At 47.0% G+C, this 20245-nt stretch overlaps 1 protein-coding gene and 1 pseudogene across 1 annotated transcript; one reads left to right on the forward strand and one right to left on the reverse strand.

The window, feature by feature from the left end:
* Nucleotides 1–20245, forward strand: part of LOC115935264 (putative postmeiotic segregation increased 2-like protein 1) — a 48249-nt pseudogene that overhangs the window by 4594 nt on the left and 23410 nt on the right.
* On the reverse strand, nt 10570–19450 carry LOC115935290 (speedy protein E18-like). Its single transcript, XM_055392699.2, has 8 exons — nt 19180–19450; nt 18006–18224; nt 16461–16691; nt 15382–15440; nt 14074–14159; nt 11791–12034; nt 11564–11668; nt 10570–10711 (listed from the first exon to the last, which is right to left on the reverse strand). The coding sequence occupies exons 1-7, from the start codon at nt 19337–19339 to the stop codon at nt 11609–11611; spliced, it is 1059 nt and encodes a 352-aa protein (XP_055248674.1). The 5' UTR covers nt 19340–19450; the 3' UTR covers nt 10570–10711; nt 11564–11608.

Here is a 20245-nt window from a genome sequence, read left to right on the forward strand (position 1 = left end):
AAGCTAATAAAATAGGATCCAGGAAGTCTGATTCCAGAACCAGTTGTCTTTTTTTTTTTTTTTTTTGAGATGGAGTTTCGCTCTTGTTGCCCAGGCTATAGTGCAATGGCACGATCTCGGCTCACCGCAACCTCCGCCTCCCGGGTTCAAGCAATTCTGCCTCAGCCTTACGAGCAGCTGGGATTACAGGCATGCACCACCACACCTGGCTAATTTTGTATTTTTAGTAGAGACAGGGTTTCTCCACGTTGGTCAGGCTAGTCTGGAACTCCTGACCTCAGGTGATCTGCTCACTTTGGCCTCCCAAAGTGCTGGGATTACAGGCATGAACAACCACGCCTGCCCCCCCCTTTCTCCTTACTGGGTATGTTAAAATTATTTCTTTCAAAAGAAAAGCCTGGTCAAAGTGCAACGGTGTTAACCACTAATTGATCACAACCAGTTACAGATTTTTTTGTTCCTTCTCCACTCCAACTGCTTCATTTGACTAGCCTATGGACAAAAAAAAAAAAAAAAAGAGGAAAGAAAAAGCTAAACTATTTAATCTGGGCTAGTAAATGGCCAGAAAGGGCTTTATAAAAATGAAATATACAAAATGATACTCGTACGTTTAACTAAAGGTATAGTTATGACTCTTCAATTTGCATATGTTATAAATAATATCAATATAAAAGCTTATAGCATGGGTCCATTTTTTTTTTTTTTCTTTTTGAGACGGAGTCTCACTGTCTCCCAGGCTGGAGTGCAGTGGCGCGATCTCGGCTCACTGCAAGCTCCGCCCCCCGGGTTCATGCCATTCTAGCATGGGTCCATTTTTAATAAATACATAAATATTTAAACTTTCTAGATCTAAAGCTTAAGGACTATGGAGTGGATCTCATTGAAGTTTCAGACAATGGATGTGGGGTAGAAGAAGAAAACTTTGAAGGCTTAAGTAAGTTGACTTTTTCTAATCCTATTATAAAAGAATTGGGCCACATGTCTCAGAATTTTGAGTAACACTGTCTTGGGAAAGGCAAAAACAGTTTTTTAAGCCAGTTACTAGATATCATGTATATCCGTTGTTTTAGCACTTGAGGTATCTTAGTCCTTACTTTACAGTCTCTTTCAGCTCTGAAACATCACACATGTAAGATTCAAGAGTTTGCCGACCTAACTGAGGTTGAAACTTTCGGCTTTCAGGGGGAAGCTCTGAGCTCACTGTGTGCACTGAGGTGATACAATGTTTTTATCCATTCACTTGACCCCTTAGAAAAACCTCTCAGAAAGTTAATTGGAATCGTTATTATTTACAATTTTCTATCTCGGTATCTCAGCTTCTAGCTTCTGAATTCTGTTTTGTCTCACTGCCAATCTAAGTCCTAGTACTTCTGAAATGTGGGAAATAAATGAATGAAATGAAGCAAATAGTATTGTTTAAAAAAAATGGTTACCCTTATTAGAACAGTAACTTCTCAATTTTAACATAACATATAGGTAATAAATGATAGTTACCATTGCTTTTCATCATCAAATTTTAGGGAAACATTTCACCAAAGCACTATTTAATTATAGCACAGATACTAAATTTTTATAATTATATTTAAATATATATATACATATATGTGTGTGTATATATATATACACATATATATGTGTGTGTGTATATATATATATACACATATATATGTGTGTGTGTATATATGTGTGTGGGTGTATATATATATATATATTTTTTTTTTTTTTTTTTTTTTTAGACAGAGTCTCACTCTGTCACCCAGGCTGGAGTGCAGTGGCACAGTCTCAGCTCACTGCAATCTCTGCCTCCCAGGTTCAAGTGATTCTCGTGCCTCAGCCTCCTGAAGAGCTGGGACTATAGCGTGCACCACCACTCCTGGCTAATTTTTGTATTTTTAGTAGAGATGGGGTTTTGCCGTGTTGCCCAGGCTGGTCTGGAACTCCAGGCCTCAAGTGATCTGCGCTCCTCGGCCTCCCAAAGTGCCGGAATTACAGGCATGAGCCACCGCACCCTGCCTTACATATACATTTTAATTATAATATCTTCTGGATTCTTTAAAAATTTTTTAAAAATTTTTTAATTCTTTAAAAAATTCTTTAAAACAATTTTATTTAAAGAGTAATAACAAAACAAATCTCTATTTGTGAATAAATAAACCTTGAGATCATTTATGGTTTTGCAATTCAACCTGAAAAATGAAATCAAAGCTTTTATCAAAACAAAGCATGTTTAGTGCTCTCTGTCTCGCTGTCTTTTAGATGCCAAACCTTAGATTTTGTGATGACTCCTCAACCGTTTAGATCTTGGTTATCTCAGAGGGATCATCAGCTTTTTAAGAAAGTTTTGAGAGAAAAGCAAGTGAAGAAAAGCGTAGTCAACGCTCAACATCACGGGTCTCTCACTGAACACACCACGCCTGGTATTCTCTCACAGCGATGTCACCATTTCTACCTGCCACGCATCAGAGAAGGTTGGGACTCGACTGGTGTTTGATCACGATGGGAAAATCATCCAGAAAACCCCCTACCCCCACCCCAGAGGGACCACAGTCAGTGTGAAGCAGTTATTTTCTACACTACCTGTGCGCCATAAGGAATTTCAAAGGAATATTAAGAAGGTACAGTAAATTAATCCTGGTTTTCAAGAGTATTGGTTAATGCACATGAGCAAAAGATTTACTAAAGATGTTTATTCTTCAGTTGATTCTCTTGCCATAATCTATTGAGAAATGCTTTATTTGCATTTCTAGTTAAAGACTTAACATTAAAGACTTAACTTTAGGGTGATTTACTTTTTTCTTTTCATCACATAGTGTTTATTAGGACTGGGCAACATAGTGAGACTCTGTTTCTATGAAAAATTTAAAAAAAAATTGACTGGGCGTGGTGGCATCCACTTGTAGTTCCAGCTACTTGGGAAGCTGAGGTGGGAGATTCACTTGAGCCCAGAAACTTGAGGCTGCAGTGAGCTATGATTGAGCCACTGTATTTCAGACTGGGAGACAGAGTAAGACCCTGTCTGGAAAAATATATAAACATATATATTTTTTATTTTTATTTTTTATTTTTATCTTTTTTTGAGATGGAGTCTCACTTTGGCACCCTGGCTGGAGTGCAGTGGCACGATCTCGATTCACTGCAACCTCCACCTCGCGAGTTTAAGCGATTCACCTGCCTCAGCCTTCTGAATAGCTGGGATTACAGGCGCGCACCACCACACCTGCCTCATTTTTGTATTTTTAGCAGAGACGGGGTTTCACCATGTTGTCCAGGCTGGCCAGGCTGGTCTCGAATTCCTGACCTCAGGTGATCCACCCACCTCGGCCTCTCAAAGTGCTGGGATTATAGGCGTGAGCCACCATGCCTGCCTTATGTACTTATATTTTAATGAGACTATTTCTCTTGGTTTTCTGATAAATGAGTTACCAGAACCCTTATGAATCTGAATGCAAAAGAAACAGCTAAATGTTATGTAATTGTTGTGTTTAAAAACCAGATTATAAAACTATCTGTATTATATGATTACAGTTTTATAAAAACAAAACAACGGCCTAAATGTGTATAGTATAAAGGCTGGAAGAGTCAGCACTTTCATGTTCTCAGCAGTTATCCTTGGATGTGAGATCTCATGCACTTTTTGCTCTCTTCTTTGTGCCTTTCCATTTTGTATGTGTATTTTTTACAATCTAAAAAGTTACTTAAACATATGCAGCTAAAAATTTTTTTTACTCGTAAAGCATTTGGTGCTAATTTTAACTGTTCTTTTTTTAGACAGAGTCTTCTCACTCTGTCGCCCAGGCTGGAGTGCAGTGGTGTGATCTTGGCTCACTGCAACCTCTACCTCCTGGGTTCAAGTGATTCTCCTGCCTCAGTCTCCCAAGTAGCTGGGATTATAGGTATGTGTCACCATGACCAGCTAATTTTTGTATTTTTAGTAGAGATAGGGTTTCACCATGTTGGCCAGGCTGGTCTTGCACCCCTGATCTCAAGTGATCTGCCTGCCTCAGCCTCCCAAAGTGCTGGGATTACAGGCATGAGCCACCACGCGTGGCCTTTTTTTTAAAGCTTTTTTGTAAGTCAGCTAGCAAGAACACAGGAAGAAATACTCAAATCTCCCTTACCCAGCTGGGGGCTATGTCAGGTTTTATAAGCATAGGGTAATGAGTTGTGATTTGATTGGATCTTGCAATAAAGTAATGCTGGGAGGTGTGATCTGACTGGATCCTGCCATGGGGTGACACCAAAACTCAATCTGATTGGATCCTGGCTCCTGCCATGGAGTGTCCAGTTCTTAAATCAGTCTCAGCTCTTCAGGCCAAGCTTTTAGTTTCCACTCCGTGGTTGCATGCTTGGTTAACCTGGGCATGCACAGGGTACATGCCCTTCAACCTGTGGGTCCATGGCAATTGAAAAACAACTGACAACCTCATTACATAAAAGTTGAACTGAGCCGGGTGCAGTGACTCACGCCTGTAATCCCAGCACTTTGGGAGGCCAAGGCAGGTGGAGGTCAGGACTTCAAGACCAGCCTGGCCAAAATGGTAAAACCCCGTCTCTACTAAAAATATAAATATTAGCCAGGTGTGGTGGTGCACCCTTATAATCCCAGCTATCTGGAGGCTGAGGCAGCAGAATCACTTGAACCTAGGAGGTGGAGGTTGCAGTGAGCTGAGTTCATACCATTGCACTCCAGCCTGGGTGACAAGAGTGAGACTCCATCAAAAAAAAAAAAAGTTGAACCAGATTTGGTCTGATGCAGTTACAGATCTACAAACCTCACCCCCACCCTCCTGCCAACACCTTCCACTCCTGATTCTTGAGGGATTAGGGATGGAGGTCATGCTTCTGCTTCGACTTCATGCTGAGCAGGGCACTGAGTCCCCTAAAGTGAAAGGAATGAAACTCTTGGGCTTCTGAGTTCAAATGAGTTCTGGGGTCACCCGGAGTAGCTTGAAAGGCTGGTATTGTTGTAATACAAGCTGAAGGTGGAAGTGTTGGAGCCTGGAGGACAAACAGCTCACCATCCATTTAAATAAATAGGACCAAAAAGTAACAGAACAGTGGCCACGAGGGGCCCCAACAGAGGAAGAAACCAGGTGAGGTGCGGTATAGTGGACTCGACTGCCTTCTAAATCTCAGTTGTTGGCCGGGTGCAGTGGCTCACGCCTGTAATTCCAGCAAAAGAAAAGCCGAGGCAGGGTGATCATGAGGTCAGGAGTTCAAGACCAGCCTGGCAAACATGGTGAAGCCCTGTCTCTACTAAACATACAAAAATTAGCTAGGCATGGTGGCATGTGCTGTAGTCCCAGCTACTCGGGAGGCTGAGGCAGGAGAATCGCTTGAACCCGGGAGGCGGAGGTTGCAGTGAGCCGAGATTGTGCCACTGCACTCCAGCCTAGGTAACAGAGCAGGACTCCATCTCAGTCAATCAATCAATCAATCAATCTCAGCTGTTGAACTACCCTTGACATGGTTCAGCTCTGTATCCACACCCAAATCTCATGTCAAATTGTAATTCCCAGTGTTGTGGGAGGGACCTGGTGGGAGGTGATTGGCTCATGGGGGCCGACTTCCCCCTTGCTGTTCTCGTGATATTGAGTGAGCGCTTGTGGGATCTGGTTGTTTAAAAGCGTGCAGCCCTCCCACTTCACTCTCTCTGTCTCTCCTGCTCCAACATGGCCAGACGTGCCTGCTTCCCCTTCGCCTTCTGCCGTGATTGTCAGTTTCCTGAGGCCTCCCCAGCCATGCTTCCTGTACAGCCTGCAGAACTGTGAGTCAATTAAACCTCTTTTCTTCATAAATTACCCAGTTTCTCATAGTTCTTTATAGCAGTGTGAAAACAGACTAATGGCCCTTTTGGTTGAAGGAATGCAGCCATTCTGCTTATTTGACTATGTCCTTTCTATTCATCTCTATTTCCTGGGAGGTGTTTATCCAAGTGCACTAGGAGGTATTGGTGACCGCACAGTCCCCTCAGTGTTCTGCTAGTAAATAGTTGAAGGTTGATCATTGATCTCCTGCGTTTTCAGTCTGGCATGGAAAAGCCCCTGTGCAACTGGTAAAGATATCAATAAGCACCAGAAGGTATCTAAATCCACCAGGAGCCATAGGCATCACGTTGACGTCCATTTACCAGTCTTCCCTGGCAAGATTCTTCTGAATTGTGCTGCCTTGACCAAAAGAGGTATGGGAGGGGCTGGGCGCAGTGGCTTGTGCCTGTAATCCCAACATTTTGGGAAACCAATTCAGGTGGATCATTAGAGGTCAGGGGTTCAAGACCATCCTGGCCAACATGGTGACATCCCATCTCTACTAAAAATACAATAAGTTAGCTGGGTTTGGTGTTGGGTGCCTGTAATCCCAGCTACTCGAGAGGCTGAGGCAGGATAATCGCTTGAACCTGGGAGGAGGAGGTGGCAGTGAGCTGAGATCGTGCCATTGCACTCCAGCGTGGGCAACAAGAGTGAAACATCGTCTCAAAAAATAAAAAAAAAGTCCGGGCGTGATGGCTCACACCTGTAATCCCAGCACTTTGGGAGGCCAAGACGGGTGGACCACGAGGTCAGGAGTTCAAGACCAGCCTGTCCTAGATGGTGAAACCCTGTCTCTACTAAAAATACAAATATTAGCTGGGCATGGTGGCATGCACCTGTAATCTCAGCTACTCAGAAGTCTGATGCAGGAGAATTGCTAAAACCCAGGAGGGAGAGGTTACATTGAGCCGAGATTGCACCACTGCACTCTAGCCTGGGCGACAGAGCAAGACTCCGTCTCGAAAGAAAGAAAGAGAAAGGAAATTCCTCAGGGAAGTACCTCGGCTTATTTCATAAACAGGTACTGAAGGAAGCAGAGGCATGTGGAGGACTTCCCCACCTCATGCAGCTATTTGGGTCGTGGCATCTGAAATTTATTATTTCAGAGTCACCTCTTTGATGACCTTAGCAGTGAACAGCAGTCATCTGTTTAGGCCTCTCCACGGCCCACGTCAATGCCGGTATTTCTGTTTGTTGCACATTTGATTTCCTTGTTGTTGGCATTTAGAAGGCCCCCCGTTTCCCAGATCACACCACGGGCATGGACCGCAGAGATTGCATCTTGGGAGTCTGTAGAAATGGTCAAGGCCTTGTCCTCTCTTAGGTCCAGAGCTCAGGTTAATGCAGATTTTCCTGGCCATCTGTGCTGAAGTCCCTGTGGGGAGGCTCCTGGCTGGTTTCCTGTAGGTAGACAGCTATATGTCCTGCTCTTCATTGGCTTCTTTTCATGAAGCTCCTGCCATCTACAAAACGTGTCTCCCTTCTTGAATCACATCTCTGTTATTGAAACTCTAGAAGTCGACTGGGCATGGTGGCTATGCCTATAATCCCAGCATTTTGGGATGCCAAGGCGGGTGGATCACCTGAGGTCAGGAGTTCAAGACCAGCCTGGCCAACATGGCGAAACCCCGTCTCTAATACAAATACAAAAATTAGCCGAGCGTGGTGGCCACTGTACTTCAGCCTGGGCGACAGAGCAAGACTCCATCTCAAAAAAAAAAAAAAAAAGAGAGAAAAAAAGTATCATGCTTTTCTGCATTCTGTGAATTGTTTTAGTGAGTTATCGAACTTGAGGGCATGGTGGGAACCTCCAAATTTGCAGCCAGTTGGTGAGAAGTACATGTGGTCTGAGGACACCCAAGCTTGCAGGTGTGTCTAAAGCGAGGGCAGCCTAGCGGGGGCTGGTGGCCTTAACCTGTGGCATTTGAGGTAACATCAGGGAGTTGACATCAGAATTGCATCACATAGGCTGGGCGCGGTGGCTCACACCTGTAATCCTAGCACTTTGGGAGGCCAAGGCGGGCAGATCACGAGGTCAGGAGATCGAGACCATCCTGGCTAACACAGTGAAACCCCGTCTCTACTAAAAATACAAAAAATTAGCCAGGCATGGTGGCGGGCGCCTGTAGTCCCAGCTACTTGGGAGGCTAAGGCAGGAGAATGGCGTGAACCCAGGAGGCGGAGCTTGCATTGAGCCAAGATCACGCCACCGCACTCCAGCCTGGGTGACAGAGCGAGACTCCATCCCCCCCCCCAAAAAAAAAAAAAGACAAAAAACAGAATTGTGTCACACAGGCCAGATGCAGTGGCTCATGCTTATAATCCCAGCAATTTGAAAGGCAAGGTAAGAGGATCACTTGAGCTTGAGTCTGAGGCCGCAGTGAGCTATGACCACACCACTGCACCCCAGTCTGGGTGACAGTACAAGACCCCAACTCCAAAAAGAAAAAAGAAAAATCACAAAGAATTGCATGGCAGAGTGCCTGTCTTTCACAGCTTTAACTGCTGCAGGAACTTTCTTTTTTTTTTTTTTTTTTTTGAGAGGGGGTGAGGAGACACAATCTCTGCTAGTGATTCTCCTGCCTCAGCCTCCCAAATAGCTGGGATTATAGGCGTGCACCACCACGCCTGCCTAATTTTTGTATTTTTAGTAGAGACAGGGTTTCACCATGTTGGCCAGGCTGGTCTCAAACTCCTGCTGGGATCATGGGCGTGAGCCACCACGCCCGGCCACCTTTAGAGTTTTCTTACCACCTGGTTTTCCTCTCTCAATATCTTTCTCTCATTTCCTGCCTTAAAACTCTAGCTTGGCATCTGGGCGCAGTAGCTCATGCCTGTAATCCCAGCACTTTGGGAGGCCGAGGTGGGTGGATCACTTGAAGTCAGGAGTTCGAGACCAGCCTGGCCAACATGGTGAAACCTTGTCTCTACTATTTTTACAAAAGTTAGTCGGACGTACAGACGGGTGCCTGTAGTCCCAGCTGCTTGGGAGGCTGAGGCAGGAGAATTTGTTTGAACCCAGAGGTGAAAGTTGCAGGGAGCCGAGGTTGTGCCACTGCACTCCAGCCTGGGAGACAGAGCAAGACTCTGTCTCCAAAACAAACAAACAAACAAACAAACCCTGTAGCTTGAGCCTTCTCTTCTATTGTTTTTCTTTAAAAAATAAAAATTAAAAATAGATGTAGTTGCTATGTTGCTGAGGCTGGCCTCAAACTCCTGGCCTCAGGTGATCCTCCCGCCATGACCTCCAAAACTGCAGGGATTGTAGGTGTGAGCACTGCACCCAGCCTTATGTTTTTTTCTACATAAAAAACAGCACAGGATTATCTTCCAGAGCTAATAAATATGTTCAAATAACCACAACCCCATTAAGGAAAAATATCACTGGGCAGCAAATAATCAATCCAGACCAATATGATCACAATTGCTGTGAAGGTGAGAAAAGTTCATTTTTATTATGTTTCCCCAAGAGACGCACTCTATTGTCCTCTTGAAAACACACAGCTCATGTCCTCCTTTAGAACACACATCCTCTTTAAAGTAACATACAAACATGCGAAAACAAGGTAAAAAATTACATCTGAATTCTCACATTTCAAACATACATGAAATATCAAAAATTTATTTTTACAAGAATTTAGGGGAACTACTACATAGCTATAAATGTAATATATATGTTAACTAAGTATCATAGATAAAAACCATGCTCTCTTCAGCAGCACGTGTAATAATAGATACAAAGATCGAAAGGTAAAAGATTTAGGATGAAAAGAATCCTCTCTTAAAAAGGAAAACAAAATTATATGTATGTGTATATAGCAGTTATAACACCCATCACACAGCTTTATAGAAACAGCATCTATTCAAAGATACCAGTATTTCCAAAATATTTAAAACAATATTTAAAGTAATAATAATATTTAAATAAATAAATATATTTAATAAATATTTTAATAAATAAAATAATATTTAAATAATTCTATACCCATGTTTTTCAAAATAAACCAATAAAATAGATAGTATATATTAGACGTGTTAGTATATATATCTGAGACATGTTAAAAATCACAACTGAATGCTCACAATTCAGTCACAAACCTAAACAGCAAATAAAAATTTCTATCACCAGAATGATGTTTTTTTCTGGTGGGGAACTACCAATAGCTATAAATAGAAGAGATTATTATGGAAGTATCATAGATAAAAAGAGTGCTCGCTTCAGGAGCACATATAATAATACAGAAACAAATTTAAAGATAATAAAATATTTAGGATAAAAAATTGTCTCTTAAAAATGATAAGAAAATTATCTTTATGTATATATAACAACTATAACTCTCATCAAAAAACTACAGGAACAGCATGTTTTCAAAAGTACAACAATTTCCAAGCTATTTGAAATAAATCTATGAATAATTCAATGGCCAACATTTTCCAAACAAACCAATAAAATGCAGAGTGTGCATGAAGCTATCTGTTACAATCTGTGGCACTGATATTTCACAAAAGAATTCTGTGCCAATCTGAGCCCCTGCATTGTGCCTTCAAATGCTCCTGGACTGTGGCAACCAAGTCCGTAAGAAACAGGACCTCCAGGTTCCGCCCCAGGGAGGTTGGAATTCAGCAATATAAAAAGGGTGGTGGTGCCGCAGGGAAGGTGGAACTGGAAACACTCCTGGTTTCTTACTTTTCTCCAAGGACTCCTAGAAGGACCCCACCCCCCTCCCCCCACCCCTGCTCCTAGGAGGACAACGTGATCACTGTATTCAGCTCCATCAAGAATGGTCCAGGTTCTTCTAGATGATCTGCACAAATGGTTCCTCTCCTCCTTCCTGGTGTCTGCCATTAGCATTGGAATAAAGTTCCTGCTGAAAATCCACATCTCCCCTGGGTCCGGTGTTCTGGAAGTGAGAGAGACAATGTCACACTTCAAGGAGGCAGCTCTCTAGACAGGAAGGTTATTCACGTCCCATGTCAAGTCTAGAGTTCAGAGCAATTGAGAAATGCAATTTTATCTGCTGCCTTTCATTCTATACCCTGCTTCTGAACCATCGTGTTCAACTGTGAAACTCACACTTTGGTGACCATGACTCCAAAACTCACTTAATACACCCAAGGTCAGCCCCAGTGATCTGCTTCATAGCAAGGACTTTGGGTGGGTCTGCCCAGGGAGTAGGGCACCCTCAGACAATGTGGCTTTGGACTTCATCACAGCTGGGGCCTTTTGTGTCACTTAAGATCTAAACTTGTAACCATGCTAGATGTGTTTCTAATGTGACAACATCACGAACCACGAGTCCAGAAGCCTAATCCTTAATCCTACCTCCTCATGATGAAGTCTCATGCTCTGTGCTCAACGTGGTTAGCTGCACAAGATGTAAACCAAAGCTTCACTGAACCCTCGACCCAAATCGGTAACTCAAGTGCGTCAATCATAATGAACCTCCCCAAACTCAGTATTTATGATTATTTTTGAGGCAGGGTCTCACTCTGTCGCCCAGACGGAGTGCAGTGGCAGGATCAGGGCTCCGTGCAGCCCCGACCTTCCGGGCTCCAGCGATCCTCCCGCCTCAGCCTCCTGAGTAGTTGGGAGTAGAGATGCGTCCCACATCGCCTGGCTAATTTTTGTATTTTTGTGGAGAGGGGATCTCGCCACGTTGCCCAGGCTTGAAGCCGGATCAAGCAATTGGGTTCTTCGGATTTCCGAAATAGACCCCAATATTCTGCCTTTACCCCGGAGGATGCAGATGTACCTTCTCTCAGGCCGATGACCTCAGGCCTCCATGGTCCCTGGAGCTCTAGAAAAGGCGAGCGCGATCTCGCGCCCACACCCAGTGCTCTGGGTCATAAGCCTGGATCTGGAAAAACAAACACCCTTTGAGAAGACGGGGACTCGCCAGGATACCCCTCTCTCCCCTCATCCAGCCTCCAGCCCACCCAATTCCTCCCCACCTCCTCCACCTCCCCAGGCCCCACTCACCTCCTCCAACTCCTCCGGGGAAACCCAAGCCCTGCCGCTCATGGAACAGAAGAAGTGGAACCGACGTTTCTGGAACAGGACTATCTGAGAGCGGTTATTCCTGGCCCTCGGGTTCATGCGACGGCATAACTGGAACCGACTCTTATGGAACAAGGGTATGCGGGAGCGGGTCTTCCCATACAGGAAGTAGAAGATGTTTTGTTTGGAGTCCTGGTCATCCTCCTCCATGTCATTGGCCAGGTAGCTGAGGACAGAAATCAGGTTGCTGCTCAGGGGCACCACCAGGAGAGACCTCCGGCTGAGGTCAGCTTCCCAGAGAGGAAGGTAAGGGACCGTCCCTAGCTCAGGACTGGCACCCACCCTGCAGAGAGCCACGCCTTCCTCAGAAGGGCTCTGCTGGACAGAGACCTGATCAAGGGCGTCTCCCACTCCTTCAGGATGGAGACAAAAACCCAACTGGTGGCTGAGAGTGGTGGCTTACGCCTGGAATCCCAGCACATTGGGAGGCCAAAGCAGGAGGATCACTTGAGGCCAGGAGTTTGAGACGGGCCTGGGCAACATAGCAAGACCCTCGTCTCTATTAAAAATATAAGAAATATGCCAGACGCGGTGGCTCATGCCTGTAATCCCAGCACTTTAGAAGGCTGAAGCAGGTGGATCGCTAGAGACCAGGAGTTGGAGACCAGCCTGGTCAACACGGAGAAACCCCATCTCTACTAAAAATACAAAAATCAGCCTGGTGCGGTGGCACACCCGTTAGGCCTAGCTACTCAGGAGGCTGAAGCATAAGAATTGTGTGAACCCAGGAGGCGGAGGTTGCAGTGAGTTGAGATTGGGCCACTCCATTCCAGCCTGAGAGGCAGAGCAAGACTCTGTCTCAATAAACAAACAAACAAACAAACTGTCCAGGTGTGGTGGCACAGCCCTGTAGTCGGAGCTAATAAAGAAGCTGAGGTGGGAGGATCGCTTGAGCCCAGGATATGGAGGCTGCGGTGAGCTATGATCTCACCACTGCACTCCAGCATGGGGGACAGGGCAAGTCTGTCTCAAAAAAATGAAAGAAATTGAATACATTGATATTTTGCCAGGACCCTGCCTTCTACAGGCATCTAGTCTAATGGGGCTGGGAGTAATCAAGGCAGATGACCTAATCCCAGTGTCCAGGATGTAACTAGAGAGCTATGGGCATGCAGAAGTTGGAAGATGAGGGAAGGCATCACAGAGGCTGTGGGGTGAACTGACTTCAAGGAATGGGTCCTTCCCTTCAGAGCCACATGTGTGCGGGACACCCAGACAGAAAACACAAACACAAAGTCGAGTGGAGGGCATTTGGAAGGAGCAGTGAAGCCGAGCCAGGAAATACCAAGATGGCGAGCCAGTGTGCTTGTAGAGATTGTAGAGAGGGTAGAATTGACACTGTGGACCCTGGCCTCGATAGAGAAAGGCATCAGCTAAGGAAGTTGTTCAGGTGGGCAGTGAGGTTGTCGTGCTTTGGAAAGATGTTCAGGCTGCACTAGGAAGCCCCCTGGCTTGGGGAGAGACTCCAGGAGACCCCAGCAGGGAGCATTTGACAGTGGATTCGAGTGATGCGAGGGGAACCTGAACTGTGGCCTCTGTCATGGGAACCCAGAGGAGGTCGATGGCATTTGTGGTTGATGTGGGAAGGAGAGAGAGAAAAGAACCAGAAACATCTGCTTGCTGGAGGAAGCGGCATGTCCGCTCCTCCACTCCTTTTCTTTTCCCCTTAGGAGTGGTTTATGGTTCCTTTTGTTTTATTCTTTTATTTGTACACTGGCATTGGAGTTTGTTTTTTTGGCTTTTTTTTTTTTTTTTTTGAGAAAAAGTCTCACTCTGTCACCCAGGCTGGAGTGCAGTGGCTCGACCTTAGCTTACTGCAACCTCCACCTCCTGGGTTCAAAGGGTTCTCTTGCCTCAGCCTCCTGAGTAGCTGGGATTACAGGTGCACACCACCATGCCCAGCTAATTTTTCTAGTTTTAGTAGAGACGGGGTTTGGCCATGTTGGCCAGGCTGGTCTCGAACTGCTGACCTCAGGTGATCCACCTGCCTCGGCCTCCCAAAGTGCTGGGATTACAGTCATATCCCACTGTGCCCAGCCTGAGTTTCTGTTTAGAAACAACAGTCTATGATAGTATAATCCTCTTTTTTGTACACAGAGTAAAGAGGACAAATAGGTGAAAGAATAAATGAAAGGCTGGAGTCCCACTTCCCCCTCTGTCCCAGGGCATTGGATATTGATGGATAGGAGGCAGCAAACCACTCACAGAGCCAGGAAGAAATGAATGCGTTGGTATTGCCAGGAGGGGAGGCCGGCCCGGCTGAAATACGCTATGACCATAGCCAGGAGATACTGATGGAGAGAAAGGAACACAGAGAGGGAGAGGTCACATCTTGGAAGAGGAAGATTGTGGAGAGGGGGAATGAGGGTCTGGGGAGGGGCTGCCCATCAGAGAAGGGACCTCAGTGTTGGGGTGACTGTACTCATTTGGAAATTGCGGGATGGAGGGGTATTGGAAGGTCGGATGCAAATCCGAGAAGCCAGAGGAAGGGTTTTGGGTGATGCTCCCAGGATGGTGGGCTCCGATGGGATCTTTGGAGGAGGTGTGTCTAGGTCGGCTGGTGTCAGGAGGGTCTTTTGTGTGCCAGGCAGAGAACTGTCCCGAAGAGCTGAGAGTAGAGGGGCCAGGAGCTTCAGGGCTGCGGCCAGACTGTGGCCCAGAGCTCAGATCCCAAAGGACCCATAGGAGAGGCAGGGGCCACTCATTCACTCTGCAAGAGACCAGCAGAATCCTGAGGGAGATGCTGGCAAATCATAAAAAGACCAAGAATAGCTCGGAGTGGCGGCTCAAGCCTGTGATCCCATTACTTTGAGAGGTGGAGACAGGAGGATCACGTGAGCCCAACAGTTTGAGAACAACCTGGGCAACTAGTGAGACCCTGTTTCTACAAACATTTCAAAAATTAGTTGAGCATGGTGGCATGTGCCTAGTCCCAGCTCCTCAGGAGGCTGAGGAAAGAAGATTGCTTGAGCCCAGGAATTAGAGGCTGCAATGAGCTATGATCATGCCACTGCAGTCCATCCTGGGGAACAGAGCTAGACTCTGTCTCACAAAAAAAAATTTGTGGGTGCCAAGACTCAAGACCATGGGAGCTGGTCGGGCACAGTGGCTGACGTCTATAGTCTCAGCACTTTGGGAGGCCAAGGCGGGTGGATCGCCTGAGGTCAGGTGTTCAGGACCAACCTGGCCAACATGGCAAAACCCCGTTTCTACTAAAAACACAAAAATTAGCCAGGCGTGGTTGTTCATCTCTGTAATCCCAGCTGCTTGGAGGCTGAGGCAGGAGAATCACTTGAACCCGGGAGGCATCGGCTGCAGTGAGTCAAGATCGAGACACTGCCCTCCAGCCTGGACAACAGAGCAAGACTCTGTCTCACAAAAAAAAAAAAAAAAAAAAAAGACTGTAGGAGCATCTGGTGGGAGGTGGTGGAGGGAGAACTGTGGGTTTGGAAGCTGCACCCTCCCCCCAGCCATGCGTTGGAACAGGAACAGTTACATGGAGAACAACCTTACCTTGTCTGACACCCTCAGATCTTTGTCCCAGGCCAGGAATCTTTTAATGACAGGATCCTCTGTGATTAGAGAGCAGATGTCAGTGTGAGAAGCAGGACAGGGTTTCCGTGGGAGCAGCAGGGCAGCGAGGAGAAGTGTGCCTCCCGGGGGGAGGTCTCAGGATTGTGGCCGCGGGTGAGGTGGTTGGGAGAGGGGAGAATGACTTTCACTGGGCAAGGGAGAGAGGCTCCTGCTCTGAGACTCCCCTGAGAAGAGGCCGAAGGAGGCCCTGGGTGTGAGAATCTACAGGATGTAGAGCTGGGAATCAGCCAGGACCCCCTCCAGCAGACACGGAGGGACCACTGCAGAGTCATAAAGGAATTCCCATCATTTCCTCATGAGACAGTCACATCAGGGTGTGACCATGGCCTTGGTATCTCCCACTATGGATGGAGACACTTAGGTTTAGAAAAGTCAGTAAGAGACATTAAGTTTCAGAGGGCACAGCTGAAACCACTTTCTTTGTTTATTGATTTTGTTTTTCTTTATTTGATTTTTATTTATTAATTTATTTTGAGACAGAGGCTTGCTCTGTGGGCCAGGCTGGAATGCAGTGGCCTGATCTTGGCTCACTGCAACCTCTGACTCCCGGGTTTAAGCGATTCTCCTGTCTCAGCCTCCCAAGTAGCTGGGATTACATGCATGAGCTACTGTGCCCAGCCTTGGTTTTTCTTTTGAGACAGGGTTTTGCTCTGTCACCCAGGCTGGAGTGCAGTGGTGTAGTCATAGCTCACTGCAGCCTCAAAGTCCTGAGTTCAAGCAATCCTCTTGCCTCAGCCTCCCAACGTGCTGGGATCTCAGGCGGGAGCCACTGCGCCTGGCCCGAAACCAAGCTTTCTTATCCCAAGTGCTGACCTTTATCAAGTTGACCTAATCCTTTATCATCTCCTAAGTGTCCCTCATGAGTGATCACTTCACATTCCTCCCACATGGAGAGCTCACCCACTGGGGCATATTTTTCCCATTGGAAAAGTGTGGTTATTGGAAGTTTCCTGTTTTTGGAAAGAACAGGATTGGAGGTGCTCTCTGGGGTGTCCTACCAAGCAGCCTGTTGAAGGCCTCGTGGTGCTCAGGGAGCACGAGCGACACTCGCCGTCGCTTCAGCTTCATCTTGAGGCCACACAGCATCTCCGCCACCCAGATCTCCTCGGGCTCAGGGGCGAGCACCTTCCGTGGCTCCTCCTCCAACGACTCCTCAGATTCATCCCACCACTCCATCTTCCTTTTCCAGCAAAAGGAGCTACGCGGGGGGCTAGGATCTACCCCAGGGGCTGAGTAAAGAAACCAGGCCATGGTGTAATGCTTCTGCAGTTGATCACACTAGAGCCCGACCCAAAACCCCAAACCACTCTCCATCCTCCCCAGCCTCGCAGACTGCTGGCTTCTCCAAGCCGTCTTTCCTTCTGTCTGTCTCCTCTGCTGAGCTCCATGTGCCGCTCCTTCTCCTCCCCATTATCCTGTTTCTCTGTCCTCAGAACACTTCCTCATATCCTTCCCTGGTCCCTGGCTCTCTGAGTCTCTTTTTTTTTTTTTTTTTTTTTTTGTTGTTGTTGTTGTTGTTGAGAAACAGTCTTGCTTTGTGGCCTAGGCTGGAGTGTAGTGGTGCGATCTTGGCTCACTGCAACCTCTGCCTTCTGGGTTCCAGTGATTCTCCTGCCTAAGCCTCCCAAGTAGCTGGGATTACAGGTGCCCACCAAAACGCCCAGCTCATTTTTGTGCTTCTAGAAGAGACAGGGTTTCACCATGTTGGCCAGGCTGGTCTCCAACTCCTGGCCTCAAGTGATCTGCCTGCCTGGCCTCCCAAAGTGCTGGGATTACAGGTGTGAGCCAGTGCACCCTGCCTCAGTACCTCCATCCATTCTTCCCACACACCCTCCTCACGTGCTCCTTCCTGACTTCTGGGCCCTTTTGTTTTTTTTTTTTTTTTTTTGAGACAGCGTCTCACTCTCTCACCCAGAATGGAATGCAGTGGCGCTATCTTGGCTCAAAGCAACCTCTGCCTCCTGGGCTCAAGCGATTATCCTGTCTCAGCCTCCCGAGTAGCTGGGATAGCAGGCATGCCTGGCTAATTTTTGTATTGTTAGTATAAATGAGGTTTCGCTATATTGGTCTGGTTGGTCTCGAACAACTGACCTCAAGTGATCCACCCATCTCAGCCTCCCAAAGTAATGGGATTACAGGCATGAGCTACCACACCCGGCCTTCGTTTTTCTTTTGACACAGGGTTTTGCTCTGTCACCCAGGCTGGAGTGCAGTGGTGCAGTCATAGCTCACTGCAGCCTCAAAGTTCTGAGTTCAAGCAATCCTCTTGCCTCAGCCTCCCAACGTGCTAGGATCTCAGGCGTGAGCCACTGCACCTGGCCCGAAACCAAGCTTTCTCATCCCAAGCGCCAACCTTTATCAAGTCTAGCCTAGTCCTCTATCGTCTCCTAAGTGTCCCTCATGTGTGATCACTTCTGAGTCCTCCTGCTTGGAGAGCTCACCCACTGGGGGCGTATCTTTCCCATTGGAAAAGTGTGGTTATTGGAAGTTTCCTCTTTTTAGAAAGAACAGGATTGGAGGTGCTCTCTGGGGTGTCCTCCTACCAAGCTGACTGTTGAAGTCCTTGTGGTGCTCAGGGAGGATGGGTGACACGCGCTGTTGCTTCAGCTTCATCTTGAGCCCACACAGCATCTCCACTACCCAGGTCTCCTCAGGCTCAGGGGCGAGCTCCTTCTCCGGCTCCTCCTCAGATTCACCTGACCGCTCCCTCTTCCTTTTCCAGCCAAGGGATCTACATGGGGGGCTGGGATCTACCCCAGGGGCTGAGTAAAGAAACCAGGCCACCGTGTAATGCTTCTGCATCTGATCACCTTAGACCCCGACCCAAAACCCCAAACCACTCTCCATCCTCCCCAGACTCGCAGACTGCTGGCTTCTCTAAGCCATCTTTCTGATTTTCTCCTCTGCTCAACCCCATGTGCCGCTCCTTCCCCTCCCCATTCTTCTCTCTCTCTGTCCTCCGAACACTGCTTCATGTCCTTCCCTGGTCCCTGGCTCTCTGAGTCCCTCCTTTTTTGTTTTGTTTTGTTTTGTTTTGACACAGAATCTTGCTTTGTCACCCAGGCTGGAGTGTAGTGGTGCAATCTCAGCTCACTGCAACATCCATCTCCTGGATTCCATTTATTCTTCTGCCTCAGCCTCTCAGGTAGCTGGGATTACAGGTGCCTGCCATAATGCCCAGCTCAATTTTGTACTTTCAGTAGAGACAGGGTTTCACCATGTTGGCCAGGCTGGTCTCAAACTCCTGGCCTCAAGTGATCTGCCTGCCTTGGCCTCCCAAAGTTCTGGGATTACAGGTGTGAGCCACCCCACCCAGCCTGAATTTCTCCATTCTTCCCACACACCCTCCTCAGGTTCTCCTTCCTGACCGCTGACCCTTCTTTTCTTTCTTTTTTTTTTTTTTTTTTTGGAGTGCAGCAGCGTGATCTCAGCTCACTGCAACCTCTTCCTCCCAGTCTCAAGTGATTCTCCTGTCTCAGCCTCCTGAGTAGCTGGGATTACAGGTGTGCACCACTACCACTTGGCTAATTTTTATACTTTTAGTAGAGATGGGGTTTCACCATATTGGCCAGGCTGGCCTTGAACTCCTGACCTCAGGTGATCCGCCCGCCTCGGCCTCCCAAAGTGCTGGGGTTACAGGCGTGAGCCACCGCACCCGGCCCCCTTCCTTCGTCTTAGTCAATCCTATCCCACCTCTTCTTCCTCCAGTCCCCTCACCTGATGGTCCCAACACTTCATCATCCACCACCTCCTGGAGGGGGTACCCCGAGGTGCTCCGCTGGGGACTCTGCTCATTCTGGGGGTACGGTTGACGGCTGGTCGTGATCTTTCCCGTAATTTGTCCCCTCTTATGGAACCTAGTCTCTGTTCTGTCCATGGCCTTCTTCTGGACACTGCTAGGATCCAGAAGAGTATGTTATCAATTCTCAAGCCTAGGAGAAGTCAGGAGTGGAGAACAGCTCTGAGAAGATACTGTTGTCCAACTGATCTCCAGTCACCACGGAGTCCGGTCCCTCCAATCAGGAAGGTCGGAATCTCTGATGTCATCGTCCATGTCAACCTGGCAACCAGTTTGAAAAAAAACACATGTAACTGCCAGTCTGATCTCTTGTCCTGGAGATCCTGGGTGAATGGTATCTCCTGCCACTGTCCCAACCTCAGACCATTGTCCAAAAGCATCTTCAGGGACTCCACATCCCTCTGTTCCCTGTCCCAGCAGAGGCTGTGTCCTCTCCACTCAAAGCCTGAAGCATGTTGGGGTCTCTTCGTCTCTGTACATGCCCATTTCAGAGTCCAGTCTGGTGGGAGAGGGAACAGAGTGGGAAAGAAAACTAGGGTAAGCAGAAACGATGAAACCTTATAAGAGTGAGATTATCATGTACAAGAGTGAGATTATCATGTACAAGAGTGAGATTATCATGTACAAGAGTGAGATTATCATGTACAAGAGTGAGATTATCATGTACAAGAGTGAGATTATCATGTACAAGAGTGAGATTATCATGTACAAGAGATCCCAGGAATACTGACTTGATGAAAAAGTCACATCAGAGCACTCAGTTTGGCAAAGCTTTTCTGCCGAATGTTTACTCACATTCACTGTCCGAGATTCTATACTGGGGGTACACACATCCTCTGCCCTAAGGCAATTTTGAGTCCAAGAGACATTTTGAGGCCTAAAAATCATAGGAAACTGCCCCTGAGCTCACACATATTTCCAATGGTGTCCCCAATTTCAGGGAATCCATGGATTACCTAAGCCAGCCCCTCCAGTTCGGCTAAG

Source organism: Gorilla gorilla, chromosome 6 (assembly GCF_029281585.2).
Source record: "Gorilla gorilla gorilla isolate KB3781 chromosome 6, NHGRI_mGorGor1-v2.1_pri, whole genome shotgun sequence".
Taxonomy (NCBI): domain Eukaryota; kingdom Metazoa; phylum Chordata; class Mammalia; order Primates; family Hominidae; genus Gorilla; species Gorilla gorilla.

What these genes read in the sequence shown, in the direction of transcription:
- LOC115935290 (XM_055392699.2), bottom strand. Translation starts at nt 19,339, where the DNA reads ATGGACAGAACAGAGACTAGGTTCCATAAGAGGGGACAAATTACGGGA. An exon ending in ATCTGAGGGTGTCAGACAAG is followed by an intron (nt 14,160 to 15,381) that starts GTAAGGTTGTTC and finishes TCTCTCCATCAG; the next exon opens with TATCTCCTGGCTATGGTCAT. An exon ending in CCCCGGAGGAGTTGGAGGAG is followed by an intron (nt 11,669 to 11,790) that starts GTGAGTGGGGCC and finishes TTGTTTTTCCAG; the next exon opens with ATCCAGGCTTATGACCCAGA.